This window comes from Cololabis saira, chromosome 15 (assembly GCF_033807715.1).
Source record: "Cololabis saira isolate AMF1-May2022 chromosome 15, fColSai1.1, whole genome shotgun sequence".
Lineage (NCBI taxonomy): Eukaryota > Metazoa > Chordata > Actinopteri > Beloniformes > Belonidae > Cololabis > Cololabis saira.
The window spans coordinates 45,427,630-45,453,403 of NC_084601.1; the positions used below are offsets into that span (position 1 = coordinate 45,427,630).

Below are 25,774 nucleotides of genomic sequence, written 5' to 3' on the forward strand. Positions count from 1 at the left end.
ATTTGAATGCATTAAAACTTTGAATTTGTTCAAATGTTTTCTTCCATAAACGATGAATAAATGAACAATATTCATCAATTCCATGTTTTTAAGGAGACATTTCTTCATCAATCAGTACATATTTGTCTGTTTAGGAGTTTTTTCAAACATTTTCTCTGAAAAAGTTGATTGAGTGACGACATAGTTTCAACACAAAGTTTCTGATGTTCTTGTTGGATGTTTTGTTGCTGATGAAGGAAACTCATCGTCTAGACAGCAGCTTTATTTCACTTTACTTACTTCAACACACATGGATTTATATTTAGTTTTACACACTGAAAACCATAAAAAGACATTATTTGTTGCACCTTATGTCCTGATGTCACCTGGATGAAATGATCTTAACAGACTTATTAAAGAATAATATTAAAAACATAGAAAATTATGTTTTTCAATGTTTAGAGTTTTATATTTGGTAAATTTGTATTTGTTAAAATTAAATTTAATGTTAGTCAAAGGAAACCGACGTTGGTTTGACTGATTTCATCCACAGTAAGAAGTTATTTAGTAAATGAGCTCTATAACTCATATATTGGACGACTACACATTCAGTCTGTCCACTATTGTCTGTCAGACTCTCTCAGTTTATTAACATCTGGATGACATTTCTGAACGTATTAGCTGTAAAGTTAATTCATGTTTGTTCAGATGTTTTATTCCAGGTTCAGACACATCTCTGGTTCTTCATTTGTTCCTGTCTGACACATTCACATGTTTAGTTTTATGTAATGAATCAGAAGAGGAAGTTTAAGATGAAACTAAAGCAGAGAAGAAGAACTCAGAGCAGTCAGATGGTCAGTGTGGATCAGTAGAAGATCAGCCTGATGTCTGCAGGTTAGTGTCAACACAACTTTCACATCAGATTCATCTGAACACACAACTAAAACATGTCTGACCACAGAGTCTCCAGTCTGCAGTCTGGACTCTCCAGAAATCCACTCAGATGTTTCACTCCTGAATCCTGCAGGTTCTCGTTCCTGCTCAGGTCCAGAAGTTTCAGATGGGAGGGGTTGGACTTCAGAGCTGGGCCCAGAGAAGAACAGCTGATCTCTGACAGACTGCAGCTCTCCAACCTGAACAGAAAGTAAAACATGTTCCAGTCTCATCAGAGAAGTGTTTCTTCAAATATCAACGTTGTCATCAGGTCCATGTGGGTCACCACCGTATCTGGACTTTATAAAACAGGTTTTACACTTTTGTTACATCCATGATGTGGGTTCCTGGTTGTTCCTCTGACATGTTCACCTTTACTGAACATCCTGAGCTTTTCTGGTCCAAGTCTGACACTAGATTAAGATGAAAACACCAACATACACACCAATCCTTTTGATTAGTGTTGATGTTCAAATATTGTTCAAAGCAGCAGTTTAGAGATCAGAAGCTGATCTAGCAACAATTATTAACACCAGAATGGATCTGTGGAGAACTGCTGGACTTTATATCATGTGTCCAGTTTTATATCATTTATGCAGGATTCCTGAGCTTTTTATCATAATGATCCTTGTATGTTATAAAGAGTTAAAATGATGTTTTCTGAGAGCAGAACATATTAAAATACTTTACTTTTAGTAATGTGTCTTTTATAATTTGACCTAACTTGCAAACACCTATTAATTCTGTTACAACTGAGTTTATCAGTTAATATCTTACTTTTAGTTAAAGATAAGAATGATTGAATTCTGTATATTTATCAGACTAATTCAACAGATTCTGAAGTCTGTGTGAAACTAAACATCAGGTTCTGTATCGCTTGCACTTGAAAAGTCTTTGCTTGAATAACTAATGATCTGCTTGATTAAAGGACATTTGTGAATTAAACCCACACGGGAGGATCTAAGACACTTCCTGTCAGGACGATCACTTTGACGCTCCACCTGTAGCCGTCAGTCCAACCTGTCCAGGTCTGAGGCCTCGTTTACACGCAGCAACAACGCTGCTGTTTTCATCAGTTTTAGCCGTTCGTTTACACCAAAACGAAGCTCAAAGTCTCCAAAAACCATCATTCCTGAAAACTCCGGCCAAAGTGGAGATTTGCTTGTAAAGGGAGAGAAAGGGACATTTAGGCTTCAGAACGTCTCATTATGGACAGAAACGTCACCAGCGTCATGTGTAGCAGCTGTGGTTACGGTTTGTTTGGCTGCTGTGATCATGATGGAAGCTGTTAAGTGATAACTGACTTCACTACTGTCTTAATGTGGCTGTTCAGGTCTGAGTCAGAACCACTCCCTGATTTCTGGGTTGGATATTTTGTTTTTAGCTTCACTACTTGAAGCTGAATGCCCACGTTTAATCTGATTTACTTGGTTCCAATTACTTCTGTTTTTATCTTCAATTAACTGAATTAAATTGTGGAACCTCCACTTTTTAATGTGATCAATGCATTTGATAAAATGTTTTAATTGGATTATAGTCTCTAGGTGAGATTCTTATATAGATTGGGGTGTCATCTGCATAGTCATGGTAATGTGGTGCCGAAGAACGGGAGTCGGAGGCGGAGTAGGAATGTTGAAAGAAAGAAAGAAGGCGCGAGCCGTTTATTAACATCAGCCATTCAAATCAAAACAACACACTAAACCGGAAGCGTAACGTCCGTTCCTTTCCCTATCCGGGCGGAACAACATTAACCCGCAGAGGGTTCCTACGTGAATTATGTAACCCACTACACCAGCACGTTTTGTTCTTTTTCATCATTTGAGCAAGTGAGAGCATGTAAATATAAACAAAAGAGGCCCCAGAATTGAACCTTGAGGAACTCCACATGTTATTTGTGTTAACTCTGATATGTAGTTACCTAAAGACAAAAAATATTCTTTGTCTTTTAGATAGGACTGAATCAGGTTAGAGCTGTGCTAGAAAGTCCCACCCAGTTCTTCAACCTGTCTATCAAGATGTTCTTGTTGATTGTGTTGAAAGCAGCACTGAGATCCAGGAGGACTAAGACTGAAATGTTGCCAGTATTGGAGTGGATATCATTAAGAACCTTTACTAGAGCTGTCTCAGTGCTGTGATGTGGCCGGAAACCTGACTGGAACTCATCAAAACCGTCATTTAGTGTCAGGACTTGTACGGGTTTTTGAAAAATGGGTTAAATTCAGAATATCAACATCCATACAAGAAAGGCCACTCCACAGCTATGGCAATTGCTCAAATAACATTTGATTGGGTTATTGAATAAGTTACGCTGCTATGGTTTTGAATCAGCTACTATTGCATGTGGTGAGAGTTATTTGTCTGAAGGGAAAAGCACTGAATACTTTAATGGTAGTGATTCCGAGCTGAGAGCGTGAGCTGTGGAGTTCCCCAAGGGAGCTCTTTGGGTCCACTTTTATTTTCAATATTCATCAATGATTTACTGTTTATTCTTAATCATGCCACCATTGCAATGTATGTTGACGATTCGACAGTTTATACATCGGCAAATGTGTCTACTGATTTAACTGAGATTTAAAGAGTGGAATTAAAACATTCAAATGGATAAGAAACAAGTGAGGTCTTTATAAGGTGAAGAGAAAGTCTACTGTTTTAGTTTCAAAACATTTATTAAGGAATGACCCTGTGCTGTGCTCAACTACGGGTGATGTAGTGATAGAGCAAGTAACAGAAGTGAAGGTATTAGGGGATGTTGTAGAGTCAAATGTCCTGGAATAGACAAGTTGACCACACAGTGCAGAGATGGGTAGAGGTATAGCTGTGATTAAACACTGCAGGAAGTTTCTGCCTAATGATTTGATTAAACAGGTGATACACGCATCGGTCTTGTCAAATGTAGATTATTGCTCCGTGATTTGGTCCGGTACAACCAAACGTAACCTGGCCAGGCTGCAGGTAAATCAGAACAAAGCAGCTGGCTGAGTCATTCAGCGCCTTTATCAGACCAGTGGAAGTTATGAGGCAATAGTCAATGATGAGTTTGATCAATGAAGTAGTTATGACTAAAACACCAGAAACACTCTACAGAAGATTATCATTTTTTTCAAACACAGACAGTCATTGGTCGACGCGGACATCAGCAGGTGGTTTTCTGTTGCCTCCATGTAGAAGTAACTTAAAACAGAAGAATCACAGAGCGATGGTGGTGTGGAGTGAATTACCAGACTTTTGGACCTTAGATAATATGATAAGCTTTAAGAAGAGGCTCAAGTTATTTGTGTTTACTCAGGAGAATAAATGGACTGTTATGAATTGAGCTTTTAATCTGTTTATTGTGTTGACACTGTTTCCTTTTCCTCTATTTCTTTTGTGTTTGTGTGTGTAGTTTTGCTGAAGGAAGTGTTAAAATGTGACCAGCACATGATTATTTGTTCTATCTCACACTGTCCAGAGAGTTGTTGTGTTGTTGAAAAATTGAAAATATTTTTGATTCTTTTTAAATTGAGCTATTCATTTGATTTTTCTTAATATTTTGTTTGAGAGTGTGATGAGAAAATGTAAATCCTGACTTTCAAAGAGGAAATATAGAGTCATAATGCCATTGTGCTGATTATAATGTTGTTTTTTACTTTTAGGAGGTGTCCTAGTGCCTGTTGTCTCTGAGTTGTGAGCATTTATGTTTATGTATTTTAATTAATGATAATGTTGTAATTAAGCTGAGGATTCTGATGAGACCCCAGAGAAACTGCTGTGAAAGGTCAGCAGCTAACGGGGATCTAATAAAACAACCAAACAAACAGTTGTAACTGTCACCAGTTGGACACTTGGTGGATTCTGACCTGAGAGACTCCAGGTGACAGTGTGGACTCTCCAGTCCAGGACACAGCTGCTCCAGTCCAGAATCCTGCAGGTTGTTGTTGCTCAGGTCCAGTTCTGTCAGACTGGAGGACTGAGAGCTGAGAACTGAGGACAGAAGTGGAAAGATGTCTTCTGAGAGGTTACAGTAACTCAACCTGCAGAGGAGATTAAAGAGAGATCATGAGGTCATTTAAAAGTAGATTATGTCATTTAACAAATAAATAAATGACATATTATCAATGAATGCTGATTATTTCAACGAATAATCAATAAGTATTGATCAAAGTGATCGCTGTATTTCTCTTCTCTGCATGTAAAGTTTCCTGAGATGAATCATTGAGGAGAACTGGTCCCACATGAATCTGAACTTAGTTGAACAGTGAATTTAACTGGTTTCCTCCAAGAACATATGATTGTAACTAAAACAGATGTGTCCGTGTTCGTCCTTACACAGCTTTCTTGGAGGCTTTGACCACCGGCAGCAGCCTCCGTAGAGCCTCCTCTGAAGCTGAGAACTTCTTCAGGTCAAACTCCTCCAGATCTCCTGATGACAGTAAGATGAAGACCAGAGCCGACCACTGAGCAGGAGACAGTTTATCTGTGGAGAGACGTCCTGACCCCAGGTACTGTTGGACGTCCTCCACCAGAGACCCATCGTTCAGTTCATTCAGACAGTGGAACAGGTTGATGCTTCTCTCTGCAGACAGATCCCCACTGATCTTCTTCTTGATGTATTTAACTGTTTCCTGATTGTTCTGTGAACTTCTTTGTTTTGGTTCCAACAGACCTCGTAGGAGGTTCTGATTGGTCTCCAATGAAAGACCCAGGAGGAAGCGCAGGAACAAGTCCAGGTGTCCGTTGGGACTCTGTAAGGCCTTGTCCACAGCACTCTGGTAGAGGTCAGTCTTAAACCACCAGAAGATGTTCTTTTTTTCCTCCAGCAGGTTGACTCCAGACTTGATGAAGGTCAGATGGACATGAAGAGCAGCCAGAAACTCCTGAACACTCAGATGGATGAAGCAGAAGACCTGGTTCTCGTACGTGTTGCTCTCCTCTCTAAAGATCTGTGTGAACACTCCTGAGTACACTGAAGCCTTTCTGATATTTATGCCACACCCTCTCAGGTCTGATTCATAGAAGATCAGGTTTCCTTTCTGCAGCTGCTCAAAAGCCAGTTTTCCCAGAGACTCCACCATCTTCCTGCTCTCTGGACTCCAGTGTGGATCCGCCCCAGCTCCTCCGTCATACTTGACCTTCTTCAGTTTGGCTTGGACCACCAGGAAGTGGATGTACATCTCAGTCAGGGTCTTGGGCAGCCCCCCTCCCTCTCTGGTTTTCAGGACGTTCTCCAGGACCGAAGCAGTGATCCAGCAGAATACTGGGATGTGGCACATGATGTGGAGGCTCCGTGATGTCTTGATGTGGGAGATGATCCTGCTGGTCTGCTTCTCTTCTCTGAACCTCTTCCTGAAGTATTCCTCCTTCTGTGGGTCAGTGAACCCTCTGACCTCTGTCACCATGTCAACACAGTCAGGAGGGATCTGATTGGCTGCTGCGGGTCGTGTGGTGATCCAGAGACGAGCAGAAGGAAGCAGGTTCCCCCTGATGAGGTTTGTCAGCAGCACGTCCACTGAGGTGGACCTTCTGGGGTCACTGAGGAATGTAGATTTGTGGAAGTCCAGAGGAGGTCGACTCTCATCCAGACCGTCAAAGATGAACACGACCTGGAACTTTTCAAAGCAGCAGATTTCTTTGGTTTCAGTGAAGAATCGATGAACTAGTTCCACCAAGCTGAACTTCTCCTCTCTCAGCACATTCAGCTGTCTGAAGGTGAATGGAAGCAGGAACTGGATGTCCTGGTTGGTTCTGCCTTCAGCCCAGTCCAGACTGAACTTCTGTGTTAGGACTGTTTTCCCGATGCCGGCCACTCCCTTCGTCATCACCGTTCTGATTCGTTTATCTCTTCCAGGTGAGGGTTTAAAGATGTCTTCCTGTCTGATGGCTGTTTCTGCTCTGCCTGGTTTCCTGGAAGCTGCTTCAATATGTCTGACTTCATGTTCATCGTTGACCTCTCCAGTCCCTCCCTCTGTGATGTAGAGCTCCGTGTAGATCTGCTGCAGAAGGGTTGTCTTTCCTGCTTTAACAATCCCCTCAGACACATGCAGGTACTTCTCCTTCAGATTAGACTTTAGCATATCTTAATGAAAGAACGTAAACACAGAGATTTAGTGTTTTATGAACTTCACTCAACAACTTAATTCTAAAAACAATCAGGATCTGAACATCTCCTAATCGGCTGTAACTTTACGACGAGCTGTCCAATATTGAATAGATCGCTTTTAAAACACCTCTGAACATTCAGGACGTGGAAGTGACAAGAACATCTGGGTTTCTAGTACCAGGATGTTAGCAGTAGAGCCCTGATGGGTTGTGGGTTGAAGTGGAAAGTCCAGGTTTAAGACTTGGAGTGGAATTGGTCCCCACTGTTGCTATCAGAGCACATCAGGTTGGTATCTCAGAAGTCTGGAGGATGCATGAATGCCTCAGTTCCTTAATTGTGTTCTTAGACACCTTCCTAAGCAAGATGTGACCAGAGACTTGTCTGCAGAAATGTTTAGGTGGGTGTTGATATAAATATATATAAAAACTGGTCAAATCTGTCTCAGCATCGCCGTCTCAGGTGTCGCTACCCAAATAACACATGAACATCCCTGACAGCTCTGCAGCTCCATCAGCATTTGATTAACTTATGGTGGATGTGTTTATAGTCCAAAGTGAGGGAAGAAAGTGGGAGATGGTTTGGACACATAAAGAGGAGGAATGGTAAATACACGAGTAGATAGACGGAGACGGAGCTGGTGGGCTGGAGACAAGCGACTATTCCCTTGTCTTCCCAGAGAAAAAGACCTTCTCCACTCCAAATAGTTTCTACTAAGTTGCCGCACTACTGTCCAACTTGTTATGTGAACAGGAAAGAAAAGCAAATAAAGATTTGCTTGGTTCTCAACCCAAGTAGTTGGAGAAACCGACCGACCGGACCAGGGGCCTCATGTACTAAGAGTGCGTGAATTTCAACGTAAAACCGAGCGTGGAATTTACACGTAACAAACAAATCAGATGTACAAAACTGTGCGTACGCCCAAATCCACGCAGGTTTCTCTGTACAAACCAATCAGCGTGGATTTGAGTGCACATGCGGGAGCACAACACTCCTCCCCGTCTCCTCCCTCAAATACACATGTTTGAATATGATAATGAAGATAATTATCCATTAAAAACCGCTCATCGTAACAAGAAATGTGCAAAAAAAGGTAAAACTAATTAGAAAAAACATCGGCTGTGAGGTGGAATAAATAATTTATTTGGGGGCATTTCTTCTGATTTCAGCTGCATTGCATTATGGGTAATGTTGTTCTTTGCTTTGCGTTGCGTTCCATGAAGAGTTGTGGTTTTATTATAATCGTACGGGTTTGTGAATGTTTATGGCAGCGTTAGTGCATCATTACACTCTGCTTTTCTTGTTTGTATTTTAAGAACCGACACCAGAACTTAAGTTGGTGGATGAAAAACGGCTCGTCGTTCCGATTTATTGTCACGCGTATTATATACTGACGGATTAAGACCAATGTACACGTTTATTGATTCCTACACATTGTGGATGTCCGCGACCACCTCTCTCATACAACAATGTGAACAATATACATTTATATTTAAAACATGAAACATCACGATCTGATTCCTCTGCTGCAGAAATAAAGACAACTTGTGCCAACGGGATTATCGAGGTGTAAGCTGAAAGAATCATGCTGGTCTGAACCGGAGCAGCTGGTCCAGTTCAGGAAGCTCCAGAAGATCCAGAAGATCCTCTTGGTACCTGAACCAGCTGATGGTCCAGTCTTAGTCCTGGACCAGCAGGTCCAGACTAAACCAGCTGATGGTCCAGTCTTAGTCCTGGACCAGCTGATCCAGACTAAACCAGCTGATGGTCCAGTCTTAGGCCTGGACCAGCAGATCCAGAACCAGCTGATGGTCCAGTCTTAGTCCTGGACCAGCAGGTCCAGACTAAACCAGCTGATGGTCCAGACTTAGTCCTGGACCAGCAGATCCAGACTAAACCAGTCTTAGTCCTGGACCAGCAGGTCCAGACTAAACCAGCTGATGGTTCCATCGTTGAGCTCCTTTAGTTGTTTGTTCAGATCATGTGGTTGATTGTGAGATTGTTGCAACTCAAAATAGAGCAGCTCGGCTTGCTCTCAAATGCACATCAAGGTCTAATGTTAATGAGATGCATGTCAACAGACACTGTTCTCTCCTACATCTGTAAATGCACAGCTGATGTGACCCACACCAAGACCATCACCACCCGGGCTAACAAAAAGCCATGGCTGACAGTCCATCGGCTGCTGAGGGCCAGAGACAAAGCCTTCAAATCCGGGGACAAAACTGGGTGAGAACAGCGAGAGCCAACCTGTCCCGTGGCATCAAAAAAGCAAAACTGGAATATACAAATAAGATCACCAGCCACTTCCAGGACAGCAGAGACAGCAGAGACACGCGCAGCCTGTGGCAGGGCATCCAGACCATAACGGACTACAAGCCTGCATCACAGACCTGCAACGACAACATCTCTCTGCTGAACGACCTCAACAGCTTCTTTGCACGGTTTGAAGCTACAAACAACACAACCCCACAGAAAACTCCACCCCCCCCCCACGACCAGGCACTGTGCCTGTCTGCCGAAAGTGTGAAGAGAACACTCTCCACCATCAACCCCCGAAAAGCAACAGGCCCAGACAACATCCCAGGCCGTGTACTCAGGGACTGTGCAGAGGAGCTTAAGGATATCCTCACGATCATCTTTAAAACTTCTCTGAGTCAAGCTGCTGTTCCATCACACCTCAAAACCTCCATACCTGTGCCTAAGAAACCATCTCCATCGTGCTTTAATGACTACCGCCCTGTGCCACTGACCCCCATCATCATGAAGTGCTTTGAACGGCTAGTCATGACTCACATCAAATCCACCCTCCCCCCCACCCTGGACCCCTTTCAGTTTGCCTACCGAGCCAAACGCTCCACAGAGGATGCAATCTGCTCTGCTCTCCACCCAGCCCTCGCCCACCTGGAAAAAGCAGACTCATATGTGAGAATGCTTTTCATAGACTTTAGTTCAGCATTCAATACCATAATCCCACAACAACTCATCTGCAAACTGGACCAGCTGGGGCTCAACGCCTCCCTCTGTAACTGGATACTGGACTTCCTCAGTGAGAGGCCACAAGCAGTCAGAGTCGGCAACAACACCTCGAGCAGCATCACACTCAGCACAGGGGCCCCACAAGGCTGCGTGCTCAGTCCCCTGCTCTTCACCCTGCTGACTCACGACTGCACACCAACCTTCAGCACCAATCACATGGTGAAGTTCGCCGACGACACAACTCTGGTGGGTCTCATCACCAAGAACGATGAGACCCACTAGAGGAAGGAGGTCAACCTTCTGACCACGTGGTGCAGAGACAACAACCTCCTGCTGAATGTCAGCAAAACTAAGGAGATCATGGTCGACTTCCAGAGAGGCCACACTGAACTCCCACCACTGACCATCAATGGTGCTGCTGCGGGTCAGTGGAACCAAATTCCTGGGGGTGCACATCAGCGAGGACCTCTCCTGGGCCACCAACTCTGCATCACTGGCAAAGAAAGCCCAGCGGCGCCTTTACTTCCTCCACAAGCTCAAGAGAGCGAGAGCTCCCACACCCATCCTGAAAACCTTCTTCCAGGGCACCATTGAGCGCATCCTGTCCAGCTGCATCACTGTGTGGGGCGGTAGCTGTACTGAATACAGCAGGAAAGCACTGCAACGCATAGTGAACACAGCTGGGAAGATCATAGGTGCCCCACTCCCCTCCTTGAAGGACATTTACACCACCTGCCTCACCCGGAAAGCTATCGCGATTGCGAGCGACACCAGCCACCCCGCACACAGTCTGTTCAGCCTCCTACCCTCAGGTAGAAGGCACAGGAACCAGACTCAGTAACAGCTTCGCATACCAAGCTGTCAGGGTGCTAAATTCTCTCCCCTCACTCCCCCCAGCCAGACCCTCCAGATCCTCCAGACCGACAGGGAACTGAACTGAAATCCCCCCAAAAGCCCCCCCATGAACACTCAGGACTACGAAACAACTGCCTCTTTTAATATCACCGCTGTGTCACTTTAAATTCACTTAATTTACTGCTCACTGTTTTTTTAACATATATTTATAAAACTGTTTCTACATACTGCACAAAAAATCTTATCTGTTGTGCCTGTGCCTGCGCACTTTATATGTTACCGAGGGAAGTGGGAAACGTCCTCTCGATTCCTTGTATGTCTGACATGTGAAGAAACGGCAATAAAGCTACTTTGACTTTGACTTTGACTTTGTCAAGCTCTCCTGGACAAAAGTCACGGAGAGGCTGACAATGTCACTCCTTGTGTTCTTAAGAAAAATTAGATTGTCAAAACATCCCATCTGTCTATATAATCAACTCACATTATGTTCTGACACACATACTTATAAAACCAGACATGCCACAAGAGGTTGTTACCAACTGCCTAAAGCAAAAAAGGACGCTATGCAAAGTACTGTGTTGTATCGAGCCATGTCATCATGGAATGCACTGCCAGAAACCATCACCAAAGAAGAAACAAACTGGGTTTAAAGAGGCTACTGAAATGTCATCTGATAGCCCATAGAAGGCAGAAGGCAGAAGGCAGACGACGAGGGCACGGGCAGAAACACATACACACTCACAGATGATGATGATTAAGATTGATGTTACTGTTTTTAGGGCCCGAGTAGAGTTTCTTCTGACGAAAGGAGGGCCTTTTTGCCCCCCTAAACGTGCCCAAAAAGTCACCAAATTTTGCATGCAAGTCAGGCCTGGCGAAAAATTTTATATTTAAAGGTTTGCATTAATGGGCGTGGCAAAATGGCTCAACAGCGCCCTCCGGAAAACTTTGTGCCTCAAGCCCCACGATACGGTTTTACGTACATACACGAAAAACGCTACACACCTGTATCATGTAGCAACTTAAAGAAAAGTCTCTTGGCGTCATGCCCGAAACCGAACAGGATGTCGGCCATCTTGAATTAGTCGTGACATTTTGGCGAAATTTATGCCATTCCTTCGGCAGTTAATACGGCCCGAACCGTAACGTGCACCCAGGTGTGTTATACATCAAAATGTGCGTCTCCATCCTCTGACACGACGCATTACTTTTCTCTTTCAAAAGCGTTACCGTGGCGACGGTAGACGCCAAAAAGCGTGACCACCCTTCATCTGGTTGGTTCACACAGAAAAAACTTTGCGCCTCAAGCCCCATAATACGGTTTGACGTACATGAACGAAAATCGGTACACACCTGTATCATGTCGCAACTTAAAGAAAAGTTTCTTGGCGCCATGGCCGAAACCGAACAGGAAGTCGGCCATTTTGAACATTCTGAATTAATTGCGTAATTTTGGAGCAATATATGCCATTCCTTCGAGAATTAATACGGCCCGAACCGTATCGTGAACCCAGATGTGTTATACATCAAAATGTGCGTCTCCATCCTGCAACTACACGCATTACTTTTCTCTTTCAAAAATGTTACCGTGGCGACGCTAGACGCCAAAAAGCGGGCCCCCCTTCATCTGATTGGTGCAAGCCAGGCCTGGCGATAAATTTGTAATTTAATGGTGTACATTATTGGGCGTGGCCTAATGGCTCAACAGCGCCCCCTAGAAAATTTTGTGCCTCAAGCCCCACAATACGGTTTGACGTACATGCACGAAAATCGGTACACACCTGTATCATGTCGCAACTTAAAGAAAAGTCTCTTGGCGCCATGCCCGAAACCGAACAGGAAGTGGAACCATTTTGAATTATTGTGTAATTTTGGCGCAATTTATGTCATTCTTTCGGCAATTAATACGGCTCGAACCGTAATGTGCACCCAGGTGTGTTATACATCAAAATGTGCGTCTTCATCTTGCGACTACGCGCATTACTTTTCTCTTTTAAAAGTGTTACCGTGGCGACGCTAGATGCCAAAAAGCGCACCTCCTTCATCTGATTGGTCCATATTTGATAGTTCTCCAAAAGTCACCAAATTTTGCATGCAAGCCAGGCCTGGCGATAAATTTGATATTTCATGGTTTGCATTAATGGGCGTGGCCTAACGGCTCAACAGCGCCCCCTACAATACTTTTCTCTGCCATAACTTTTGAATGGTTTGACATAAAGAGTCGTGGGTGGTGTCATGGGACTCGGTATTGAGTCCTTGACCATAATTGGTGAAAATTAGCCCTGCCCCTTCTTCTGATTGGTTGTCCCTTTTTTCTGCTATATCTTTTGAATGGTTTGACATAGGAAGTCGTGGGTGGTGTCATTTCTGATATGCTTATGGGGGCGGTGGCCGTGAGTGCGAGGGCCCGTTCATCGCTGCTTGCAGCTTTAATTATTATTATCATTTTACATTTTATCAAATTTTTATCCTTAACTGTTTAGTCACACAGTGCCTTTGAATCATTTTTCTTCTCCTTTTCCCTTCATGGTCTATTGTGCTGAATGTGATTTGTTTTGGTATTGTTTGAAGTAGATTAGTTTATATTTCATAATGGGTCTTTTCCCCTTCAGGGGTTTTTTCCCTCCTTATCTATGATAGAGTAGCTAGACAGATTGAGTCTTTTGACTCTCCCCTTTGTCTAGTGGAGGGAGGGGTTTTGGCTCTTCTGTACTCGTGACCTATGATCCTCTGTCAGGGTTTCTTTAACTCCCGCGTTGGAGAAGGGGTGTGCTAGCGTTTGGCTGGTGCGGGACAGAGCATAGAGGTCACGGGATAGGTTATTGCAAAATTTCCTATTTTATTATGGTTTAGCATAAAATGCTAAAAAGGGTGGAATGTAATGGAAAATGTCTGTCTGTTGCCTGTTCTCAAGTGAACATTCCTTACCAAGGTCACGCGCTTTGACACAGTACGGTTGCCAGGGTGATGGGTGATGTTTTGTCTAGTTTCCCAGCTTCCCAACTATAAGATAACTTTTCTTTAAGCACGTTCAGCTCACTCAGGACTGACGGTTCATGTGACCGGTTGGACTGTGTGGCTCCATTCAATTGAATGTTTTTGCTCTTTTCATTAAATCTTCAGAAAGACAGCTGAGGTGTCCTGACATTCTTCTTCATCAACAATTTTTGCCACCACTGACCTCTGACCTCCGTCACCATGTCAACACACTCAGGAGGGATCTGATCGGCTGCTGCGGGTCGTGTGGTGATCCAGAGACGAGCAGAAGGAAGCAGGTTCCCCCTGATGAGGTTTGTCAGCAGCCCGTCCACTGAGGTGGACTCTGTAACATCAGTCAGGTCCTCATTGTTGTGGAAGTTCAGAGGAAGTCGACTCTCATCCAGACCGTCAAAGATGAACACGACCTGGAACTCTTCAAAGCTGCAGATTCCTTTGGTTTCAGAGAAGAATCGATGAACTAGTTCCACCAAGCTGAACTTCTCCTCTCTCAGCACATTCAGCTCTCTGAAGGTGAATGGAAGCAGGAACTGGATGTCCTGGTTGGTTCTGCCTTCAGCCCAGTCCAGACTGAACTTCTGTGTTAGGACTGTTTTCCCGATGCCGGCCACTCCCTTCGTCATCACTGTTCTGATTCGTTTATCTCTTCCAGGTGGGGGTTTAAAGATGTCTTCCTGTCTGATGGCTGTTTCTGCTCTGTCTGGTTTCCTGGAAGCTGCTTCAATCTGTCTGACTTCATGTTCATGGTTGACCTCTCCGGTCCCTCCCTCTGTGATGTAGAGCTCCGTGTAGATCTGCTCCAGGTGGGTTTTCTTTCCTGCTTTAGTGATCCCCTCAGACACATCCTGGTACTTCTCCTTCAGCTTAGACTTTAACGTATCTTAATGAAAGAACATAAAGACAGAGATTTAGTGTTTTATGAACTTCACTCAACGACTTAATTCTAAAAACAATCAAGATCTGAACATCCCCTGGTCAGCTGTAACTTTACGATGAGCTGTCCAATATTGAATAGATCGCTTTTAAAACACCTCTGAACATTCAGGACGTGGAAGTGACAAGAACATCTGGGTTTCTAGTACCAGGATGTTAGCAGTAGAGCCCTGATGGGTTGTTGGTTGAATTGGAAAGTCCAGGTTTAAGACTTGGAGTGGAATTGGTTCCCACAGTTGCTATCAGAGCTCATCAGGTTGGTATCTCAGAAGACTGGAGGATGGATAAACTCCTCAGATCCTTAATTGTGTTCTTAGACACCTTCCTAGGCAAGGTGTGACCAGAGACTTGTCTGCAGAAATGTTTAGGTGGGTGTTAATATAAATATATATAAAAACTGGTCAAATCTGTCTCAGCATCGCCGTTTCAGGTGTCGCTACCCAAATAACACATGAACATCCCTGACAGCCCTGCAGCTCCGTCAGCAGTTGATTAACATATGGTGGATGTGTTTATAGTCCAAAGTGAGGGAAGAAAGTGGGAGATGGTTTGGACACAGAGAGAGGAGGAATGGTAAATACACGAGTAGATAGATGCTGGAGACGGAGCTGGTGGGCTGGAGACAAGAGACTACTCCCTTGTCTTCCCAGAGAAAAAGACCTTCTCCACTCCAAATAGTTTCTACTAAGTTGCCGCACTACTGTCCAACTTGTTATGTGAACAGGAAAGAAAAAGCAAATAAAGATTTGCCAGGTTCTCAACCCAAGTATTTGGAGAAACCGACCGACCGGACCAGGGGCCTCATGTACTAAGAGTGCGTGAATTTCAACGTAAAGCCAAGCGTGGAATTTACACGTAACAAACAATTCAGATGTACAAAGTGCGTACCCCCAAATCCAGGCAGGTCGCTCTGTACAAACCAATCAGCACGGATTTGATCCACATGCGGGAACACAACACTCCTCCTCGTCTCCTCCCTCAAATACATATGTTTGATTATGATAATGAAGATAATTATCCATTAAAAACCGCACATCCTAACAAGAAATGTGCAAAAAAAGGTAAAACAAATTAAAAAAAACATCGGCTGTGAGCTGGAATAAATAATTTATTGAGTGTCTCCAACAGACCAAACCTCAGAAAAGTGCGTACACCAGAGTTAATGTGTGAGTGAAGGACCGCAACTTTCTACGTTCAAATCAATCTTTGTACATCCGACTGTGAGCGTAGAAAGTGGCAAACGCACCATTTTTATATGGGGAGGAAGTTCCAGAGTTTAGGGGCTATTGCTGAAAAACCACGGTCGCCCCTGCTTTTTTGCCTAGTTTTGGGAACAACCAGAAGCAACTGAGTAGAAGACCTCAAAGACCTTGGGGGAGTGTAAACATGTAGGAGGTCTGAGATGTACTTTGGTGCCAACCAATTTAATGAGTTAAAAACAAACACTAGTATTTTAAAATTAATTCTAAAAGAGACAGGGAGCCAGTGAAGGGAGGCCAGAACGGGTCTATGTGATCATACGGGTTCCTGTTAAAAGATGAGCAGCCGCGTAAGCGTGCAAGGGAGGTCTGGTTGACACCAGTATAGAGGGCATTACATTAGTCCAAACGGGTTGAGATAAAAGCATGAATCACTCGTTCAAAATCATTAAAAGATAAAACAGATTTAATTTTAGATAAAAGCCTCAGATGATAAAAACTGGATTTTACTACAGAATGTACTTGCTTGTCCAGTTTAAGATCACTGTCCATTTTGACGCCGAGGTTCGTGACTGTAGTTTTCAAGTAAATGTGTAGGGAACCCAGATCAATAGGAGGGCCATCACAGGCCCGATTGGGTAAAGGAGAAAAATGGGAAGGATGTCATGCTCAAACTGTTGAAAGTGTTTTTATAACGAGGCTGTGAAGCTAATTTCCTCCATTTGACCATAAAAAATGCAAAAAATGCGCCTCTACTTCCTCCTGAAACTGAGGAAAGCCAGAGCTCCATCAGGAGCAGCTTCTACAGCGGCTCCATCGAGAGCGTCCTGACGGGAGGAAACACACCCATTTCACAGGAGAGTTTTTGTGAAGTGAATCAATGCGACTGATCAGAACCATTTACCTGTTGCACCTGCTGGAGAGACTGGAGGTTTTTCTGTTGGAGGCCAATGAAACATATTATTATCAGTTATTGTTTAAACAGGATAAAATCTTCATAGTAAGATGGTTTTTGTGTTTTTTCCTTCTCAACAACAGACCTTTATCTCTTTTCATCATCTTTAAAATCTTCTCGGCCACCTCTCTGGTCTTTGAGGAGTACCGCTGCACCATCAGGTTTCCTGTGTCCAACGGGTCCGCCTTTTCCAGATAATACAGTTCGATCGGTTTGAAACCATCCTTTGATTCATCTGCATTATTTAGGTACCACTTGAAGTCCTTCAGCCCACTGGAGTCCAAATTCTTCAAAGTGGCCTTCAACCACCTTTTTACCTTAAAGAAAGAAATCATCATAAATTAAGTCTTAAAATCTGAATTCTTGACAGAGAATCAAATGGACTTGAACAAACTCAGGAACATCCAGAAATCTGAAAATTGGTTACAGACCAGTGTTTTCCAACTCTGGCCCTCAAGGGTCACTGCCCTGCATGTTTTAGATGTTTCCTGCTCCAACAGGCCCACGTTTGGACCTGCAGGTCTTCTTGGCAGGAGCGGACTCCAGCCAACCCAGTAAAACCAAAAATGAGTCTGGCAGGAGTCTGCCAAGAGATCCCTGTGCGGTCTCTCTGATGGCAAAGAGCAACAGTGGAAGACCCTCGTCCCTCTCACGACAGACCTGGACAACATAGACTTTAAAGTCTGATGAAATCGTTCCCCCAAGACTCGGAGTGACAAGGACTCCATGTTTGATGCAAATACTGTGAAACTTCTCTGATGATTTCAGTGAACTGCTGTCTGTGATCTGTGTTGATTTAACCGTGGAATCATTGTTGCTGATTTTAACATTCATGTGGACAATCCTCAGGACATGTGGACAACCCTCATGACATGTGGACAACCCTCAGGACATGTGGACAACCCTCAGGACAACTCTCAGGACAAAGGGACTAAAGACCTGGGAAGCTCTGGACAACTTTGGGCCGACGCTGCATGTAACAGAGCACAAACACGATAGGGGGCGGAGCTAGACCTGCTGACTCTGAGCGGTCTGAGCATCTCAAAGGTTAGTGTGTCTGAAACAAACAGATCCCACACCACCAGGGATCCGAGATCTGTTCTCTTTTCTTATTAGAACAAGGTTTGACGGGTGTCTTTGCTCATGGCAATGAAAACACTCACGGTCACCATTTTTACGCACCAATTTGGACGTGCGTCTCTGTTCAGCAGTTGGGGATTGTGTAACTTTTAGAGGAAACACATTTGTATACGTTAGAATCAAGTTTCTAAAACCTTGTCCATTTGCTTCAGGGACAAGTTCATATGCGTGAAACACCGTTCTTTTCAAGTTAGCACCGCAACGGCAGAGACCAACACTAATTTAGTGCAGTAGCCCAAAATAAGAGTCAACGTCTGACCGAAACGAAGGAACTAACGTGGTGGCTTACTGACGTCAACGTGTGTGCTTTGAGGTGACGTAGCTATGGACGCGGGTCAACTCTTTTCAAGAGCTCTGATCCGGAGATGCATCGCTTGCACTAACAGCTCTTTGTTGCGTCTCCACCTCCTGAATATGAAAGGGTTAAGCGGAGATCTTCGGGGGGACAGACCTGGTTGAGGTTCAGAAACTGGATCAAGGTCCACACTGGATCACTGAACACTTGAGCAACCTCTGCTACCTTCGCATCCGCCCCGTCTACGGTGGTAGACGTTTCTAACAGCCTCTCAGACGTTAGCTGCTTTACTTCAGCTTTGTCAGAGCATTTGTCCGGTTCTTCCTCTGCCTCTGGTGGTCAAATTAGGAATTGCTAAAGTTGGCCTTTCTGCATTAGCGTCAACTGACGGGTCTGTTGGAATGATGGTGTATTCGTGGTCTGTAACATCATTTGCTCTGAAAGAGAGAGATATCTGCTTCCATCAGCTGAAGAAGCTGAAGAACAAGGAACTCTTGAGTTTCTCATTCAGGAACAAGGAGGTTGTGATTTAAGACTGGAAGCAGTTTGACTTACAGTATAGCTGTCACTCCTGGAGATCATCACTTCCCTGGAGTCATCCTGGTCCTCAGGCGTCACATCGTCACATGTTTGAAGCTGACTGCTGCAGAAATGGAGAGAACAGAGGATTGGTCTGCAGATGCTTGACTGTGATTGGTTGACAGGTCCAAGTAACAGCTTCTGAAGTCTTGTTGTGAAGCGATAACACTCTATGTACAGACGGCTGCTTCAGTCATCCACTCAAACGCGTCAGTCAAGGTTTGTGTTATTCACCTTGAACTGATCCCTCACTCGTTACCAGACCCTGAGACGCTTGGACTCCCCCACTGAGGCCAGGACCTGATCCCCGACCCAGGGAGGGTGCATGAGGTCCATGGTCTCTGATTTGGAGCTACTGATTCTCATCCCAGCTGTGAACCGCTCAATCGAGGGTAGGGCTGGGCGATGGCCTTTTATTAATATCTCCATATTTTTAGGCCATGTCACGATACACAATATATATCTTGCTAGTTTGCCTTAGCCTTGAATTAACACTTTCACCGACCCTGGTGATTGGAGACTCCATAGTCAGGCATGTGAGGCCGACTCCAGCGGCCATAGTTAGGTGCATCCCGGGGGCCAGAGCGGGCGACATTGAAGCAAATTTGAAGCTGCTGGAAAAGAGTAATCGTAAATTTGGTAAAGTTATCATAAATGTCGGAGCTAATGACTCCCGTCTTCGCCAGTCGGAAGTCACTAAAATGAATATTATGAAGCCAAATCAAGGCCAAAAGTTTTGCTAATTTGAAAATAAAATTTGAACCTAAAATTAATTTTTTACAGTTTCAATTTAATTTCAGTTTCAAATCTTTTTTTCAGTTTCAGATCTTTTTTTTTCAGTTTCACATCATTTTTTTCAGTTTCACTTCTTTTTTTCAGTTTCAGACTTTTGGCCCCGATCTGGCGTAGGGGGCGTGGCATCAACTGAGAGGGGCGTGGCATCATGAGTGACAGCAGAACAGAGAAGGCAGGGGACGTTCCTCAGTCATGTTGGTTTCAGGAAACGTAAGTTGGAGAAGTTATCAGTAGAAGTATGAATGAATGAATGAATGAATGATTGTTTATTTCGTTCAGCAGCAACATCATAAAAAAAGAACAAACATAAACAATACAGAAAAAATAAATTAAACTATGGCTGAACGAAAAGGGTTTGGCAGAAGCATAGCTTTTAGGCGCCAAACCCTTGTTTACTATTCAAAATTTGACAAACAAACAAAACATATTCTAGTAATACAGTACTTTATAGTACTACAACAATGTATATTAACATATATATCCAGAACTTTACCAAAACTACAAAGTATATTAACATAGGCTATATATCCAAAACTTTACCAAAATTACACAAGAATACACTACTATGATTGTAAACATAATTATATAAATATATCTGCACATGCATACCTTCTTGCATGCATACATACATACAAGCCATAAGCACAAGGATTATGTACCCAAATAATCCAAACTACTATTAACTTAACGAGAAAAAAAATAAAGTAATGAACTATAACATTTTATACTTTTCAAAAGTGCACCATTTAAACTTTTTTTTCAACTGGACAACACTTTTACTATCTTTTATTTCGTCTGGTAAACTATTCCACATTTTTACTCCATAGACTGAAATACACATTGTTTTTAGCGTGGTACGAGCACTTGGTTGTTTAAATTTCCCCTTCCCTCTGAGGTTATACTTTCCGTCCCTTTCCGCAAACATTTTTTGAAGATTTCCTGGAAGTACGTTATTCCTTACTTTGTACATGATTTGAGCAATTTTGCAGTCAACGATATCTTTGAATTTCATTGACCTGGATTTAAGGAACAGTGGGTTGGTGTGTTCATAGTACCCTACTTGGTGGACTATTCTGATAGCTCGCTTTTGCATAAGATATAACATTTGAGTGTTGCTTTTGTATGTACAACCCCAGACTTCTGCACAATAAGACAGATATGGCAACACAAGAGTACAGTACAGTGTGTATAATGAATTGTAGTTAAGTATTTGTTTTGTCCTATATAAAATTCCTATTGTTCTTGCAAGTTTCGATCTAATACAACTAACATGAGGTTTCCAGCTCAAATTATGGTCAATGATAACCCCTAAGAATTTATTCTCATAAACTCTCTCTAAACTTATATTATCAATCCTTACTTCCGTGGATCCCTCCAGCTGTTTATCTGATTTACCAAATATCATAAATTTAGTTTTTTTGATGTTCAATGATAATTTGTTTGTATCAAACCATAATTTGAGCTTTTCCAGTTCTACTGAGATAACCTCCAGTAGCTTCTGAAGGTTTCTCCCAGTACAAAAGGCATTTGTGTCATCAGCAAAAACAATATAATCTAATATATTAGAGACATTACAAATATCATTTATATAGAGAATGAATAATTTTGGACCTAAAACAGAGCCTTGCGGTGCACCACATGTGATGTCCGCAAGTGAAGATTTGATGTTACCCATCTGAACATACTGTTGTCTCTTTTCAATATAGCTTTTTAACCATTTCAGCCCAACTCCCCTGATCCCATATCTCTCCATTTTCTGTAATAAAATATCATGATTTATTGTATCAAAAGCTTTCTTGAGATCTATGAACACACCAACTGCATACTCCCTATTGTCTATTGCATTTGTTAATTTTTCAACCAATTCCATCAAAGCCATTGATGTTGAATGGTTTGCTCTAAAACCATACTGGCTCTCCATAAGCAACATGTGTTTTTCGGCGAAGCTGTCCAACCGAGCAACAAAGATTTTCTCTAATATTTTTGAGAATTGGGAAAGCAATGATACAGGTCTGTAATTGGTGAATAGATTTTTTTCACCAGACTTGTAAAGTGGGATAACTTTGGCTAACTTCATTTTTGTGGGAAAGCAGCCCGTTTTGAGAGAAAGATTAAAGATATATGTTAAAGGGTCTGCAATAGTATATATAACTTGTTTAACTAGGGTCATGTCAATTCCATTCCAATCTAATGAAGTTTTGTTCTTGAAATTACTAACAATGTCCATAATTTCGTTACTATCTGTGTCTCTGAGAAAAATTGTTGCTGGGGTTCTTTCATTGAAAAACTGGTCAATGCCCCCCCCTTGTGGAGGTTTTATATCCCTTGCCAGGTTGGGCCCCACGTTCACAAAGAAGTCGTTAAAGCCTTCCACCACCTCATCATCATTTACAATTTTATCATTATCAATGAAACATTGAGAGACACTCATATTGTGTTTCTTTTTTCTGATAATTGAGTTTAATATGTTCCATGTTCCTCTAATATTATTCTTATTATTTTCAAGCACCTTATTATAATAATCCTTTTTACATTTCCTTATAATATCAGTAAGTTTATTTTTATATTTTTTATATTTAATTTCATTTTCTGAGGTTCTATTCTTAATAAATTGTTTATACAATGTATTCTTTTTACTACAGGCATTCGACAACCCCTTTGTGATCCAGGGCCTCTCCTGGCGCACTTTTTTCCCCTTGCTTTGTTGCATTGGACAGCTTCTGTCGTATGTTGCTAAAAAAATATTCAAAAATATGTCATATGCATGGTCTACCTCTTTTGCTTCATAGACTGCACTCCAAATACCACGACTAGACAGTGCATTATTCAATGTATTAAGACTTTCCTCTGTCCTTAATCTTCTCTGAGAGAGTTCCTGTCCCACCTTCATTAATTTCGGTTCCCAGTCATATTTTACAAACACGGGCAGATGATCAGTAATATCATTTACTAGTACTCCACTGACGACAGTACCTTCCAGATAATTAGTGTAGATGTTGTCTATAACTGTGGCCGAGCTTACAGTTATTCTACTTGGTTTTGTTATAGTCGGATATAAGCTCATACTGTACATTGAATCACAGAAATGATCAATAGCTTCTATTTTTTTAGGATTTAACAAATCTATGTTAAAATCACCGCAGATAAAAGTGACCTTCTGCTCAGTATTTGCAAATAAACCTTCCATGATATCTTTAAACTGTTCAATGCTGGAGCTAGGCGCTCTATAGACACAGCTGACAATGATGTTTTTCCTTTTATCCATGTCAATTTCAATGGAGATGCATTCACAAACACCCTCAACAGCAAGAGTCCTATCTGCAATGATCTTGTATTTCAGTCGCCTGTCCACATACAATGCTGTCCCCCCTCCCCTTTTGTTGACTCTGCTCTTAAAATTAAATTCATATCCCTCAATATCAAAATCCATATCTTTTTCCTGGGTAAGCCACGTCTCACTTATTGCTACCGCACTAAACGGAGAAGAGAATTGTTCCAGATATTCTTTTATGTGTTGGAAATTTGCATATAGGCTCCTGCTGTTGAAGTGTATGATTGAAAATCCCTGTTTAATATTAACTATATTCTTAAACTGGTCCTCCGTATAATAACAGCACTCAGTTTTAACCTCATTCAAAAAATTATACTCTGGGTCAATATCTGAGTCGTCAAACATGATGGTTAGATAGATTAATATCTAGATTAATATTATGATTTATGTGTTTACACAAACAGCTGACATTTAATCCCTTCAGGTATAGGCCTACGTCATCCACACACCACATGCGCATCCAACCTCTGTTCTCACATCCACTCTCACTCACGCAATCATACATCCATGCCATTCTCTCATACTTAATCGAGTGCTTGGTTTGGGGTATTTGATTCGTCGGCTTGAGGCCCATGCTTCGTAGCTTTCTGAGGACCCATACACACCAATACATACGCATACATTTCAAAATAGGAAAATATGAACAACACTCACCCACATTCACACACTCTTGCATCCGTCCTTTCACACCTCCAGGCACACAGTGGTCCAAGAAAAAGGAAAAAAGCCCAAACGCAGTGGTATAGTTCTCTCCAAAAAAAAGTAAAAAAAGGAAATGTCCAAAAGATGAAAAGACAAAGTGTCCAGGTCCAGGATAAGTCCAGCGAATTGAGCAATAAAAACAAAAAATGCAGCAGCAGATAGATGTCCAAAACAAGAGTAAAAAGTCAATCAGAAACGTAATGTCCATCATTTGTAGAAAGAATGACTGGGAATCCCTCATATCTTGGCCAACTCCTCGAGACTTTTTATGACGAGGGTTTTCGCTTGCTCTGGATTGTCACCGTTTTTCTTAATGAAGATCTTACAATTCCTGATCCATGTAGACTTTATCTCGCCGTCTCTTCTCATTTCTCGAGCTTTCTTGGCAATATCCGCATTCCTTTTTGTCAGGTGTTCGTTAATGTATACATCCGTGTTCTTCAGCATTCGGCTTTGTTTCAGCAGCGCGATTTTTGATTTTCTATTTACAAACCGCAATATGACAGCAGGTTTTTCACCCTTTTTTTTCCGGGGAAGGAGATGGCATGCCTCTACGTTGTTAATGTCCAGTGTAATTCCTCGAGACTGGAAAAAGGTTGCTACTTGTCCCTCCACCGACTGGGACGCCAAATCTGTTTGATCTGTCAGACTATTGCTTTCAGAAACTGCATCAGCGTATGATCTTGGTTTAATATCCATACCTGAGATGATGATGTTATTCAACCTCGAATATTGTTCAAGATCTGCAAATCGGTCTTCCAGCTCCATAATTGTCTTGTCTTTTTTTGCATTTTCGGCTTTGAGGTTCTTGATTTCCTCAAACAGCCCCATGAGAGTCGTTTGCTTGGTACTCATTTCTTTTATCACTTCTTTTAGTCCATCTAGCGATTTACTCAACTCCTCAAACATTGCGCTCGTTTCCTTTTTCGGCGGCATGTTTTCTTTGGGGTTAGTTGCTTCTTAGATAGTTTTGTTTGTTTGTTTGCACTCTGATCCGCGAGGAGCACGCTGATCCGCATGAGCAACAGCAACTACCCTAATGAGCAACCCAGTATGATTCAACACTGTATACACCATATTCACGTGATTGGCAGTGGAAAAAACGGATACTAGTGACACATTTCTGTTTAAAAAGCTGGGTTTAGGCGGTCTTGTCTCACCTCTGAGCTTCTCGTGCTCTCCTCTGTTCTGGAGGAACGGTCTCGTCGTCCCCCTGATCCATGCTGCTGCCTTCACACACTTCCTGCCTTCATCTGCAGAGGAAACATCAACTCACCTTTACCTGATACAAGCGGGACAAATGTGGTGTAAAGCCTGGATTATGGTTCGTTAAACCAATGCAGAGCCTACGCCGTTTCCGTGACGCCGTTGCCGTGACGCCGTTGCCGTGACGCCGTTGCCGTGATGCCGTTGACGTGACGCCGTTGACACCGTTGCCGTTGACGCCGTTTTGTGACGCCGTTGCCGTGACGCCGTTGCCGTGACGCCGTTGCCGTGACGCTCTTGCCGTAACACCATTGTGAACCTTCGAACTTCTTCAGCTCCATTTCTCCGCAGTGCTAAACCCCCCAGAGCGCTAGTTGATACTTTGTTTAGCTTCCAGCTTTTCCGGTCACAGTGAATAAAAGACAACTATTGTGCAAAAAACCAAAACAACCGAAGAAAAGAGCGCTGAATGTTCACGACTGTTTCACGAACCAGAAATGCGTTGCTACCAAGCAAACCAATCACAGCCTCTCGGTCTGCGTTGGGTTAGGGTTAGGGTTAGGGTTAGCCTCGACGCGTAGTTACATTTTTTGGGAGGTGCGTCAGGCACGACGTGGCGTGCACCGTGGGGAGCTCATCACGGTGCAACCTGCGGCGTACGCTCGGCGTGGATTTAACGCAGAATCAGAATCCAGGCTTAAAAAGCTGCATTACTGCACGTACCAAAACCAGTCGACCAATACTGCCCTATGCAGGAGGTTTGGCAGCACTGTATCAGGAAACTGCGTCCTGAAAAACACAATCAGGAGGAAAAGTTGGTCAC

At 42.8% G+C, this 25,774-nt stretch overlaps 1 protein-coding gene across 11 annotated transcripts in view; it reads right to left on the minus strand.

Annotated features, from left to right (window-relative positions):
* The window catches only part of LOC133460987 (NACHT, LRR and PYD domains-containing protein 12-like), a 72,022-nt gene that overhangs the window by 25,036 nt on the left and 21,212 nt on the right, over positions 1-25,774 (minus strand). For 5 of the 11 annotated variants that reach the window (XM_061741718.1, XM_061741720.1, XM_061741716.1 and 2 more), the window contains 9 exons: positions 25,675-25,740; positions 24,906-24,998; positions 18,894-18,981; positions 16,989-17,220; positions 16,853-16,885; positions 14,001-14,696; positions 5,218-6,964; positions 4,749-4,922; positions 936-1,112 (listed from right to left, as the gene is read on the minus strand). In XM_061741718.1, coding sequence (XP_061597702.1) covers positions 936-1,112; positions 4,749-4,922; positions 5,218-6,964; positions 14,001-14,696; positions 16,853-16,885; positions 16,989-17,220; positions 18,894-18,981; positions 24,906-24,967 — 3,209 coding nt within the window. In that variant the 5' untranslated portion in view covers positions 24,968-24,998; positions 25,675-25,740. Of the gene's footprint in view, positions 1-935; positions 1,113-4,748; positions 4,923-5,217; positions 6,965-14,000; positions 14,697-16,852; positions 16,886-16,988; positions 17,221-18,893; positions 18,982-24,905; positions 24,999-25,674; positions 25,741-25,774 lie in introns of those variants that run through there. The other 6 variants (XM_061741715.1, XM_061741724.1, XM_061741726.1 and 3 more) reach the window with 4 other exon arrangements.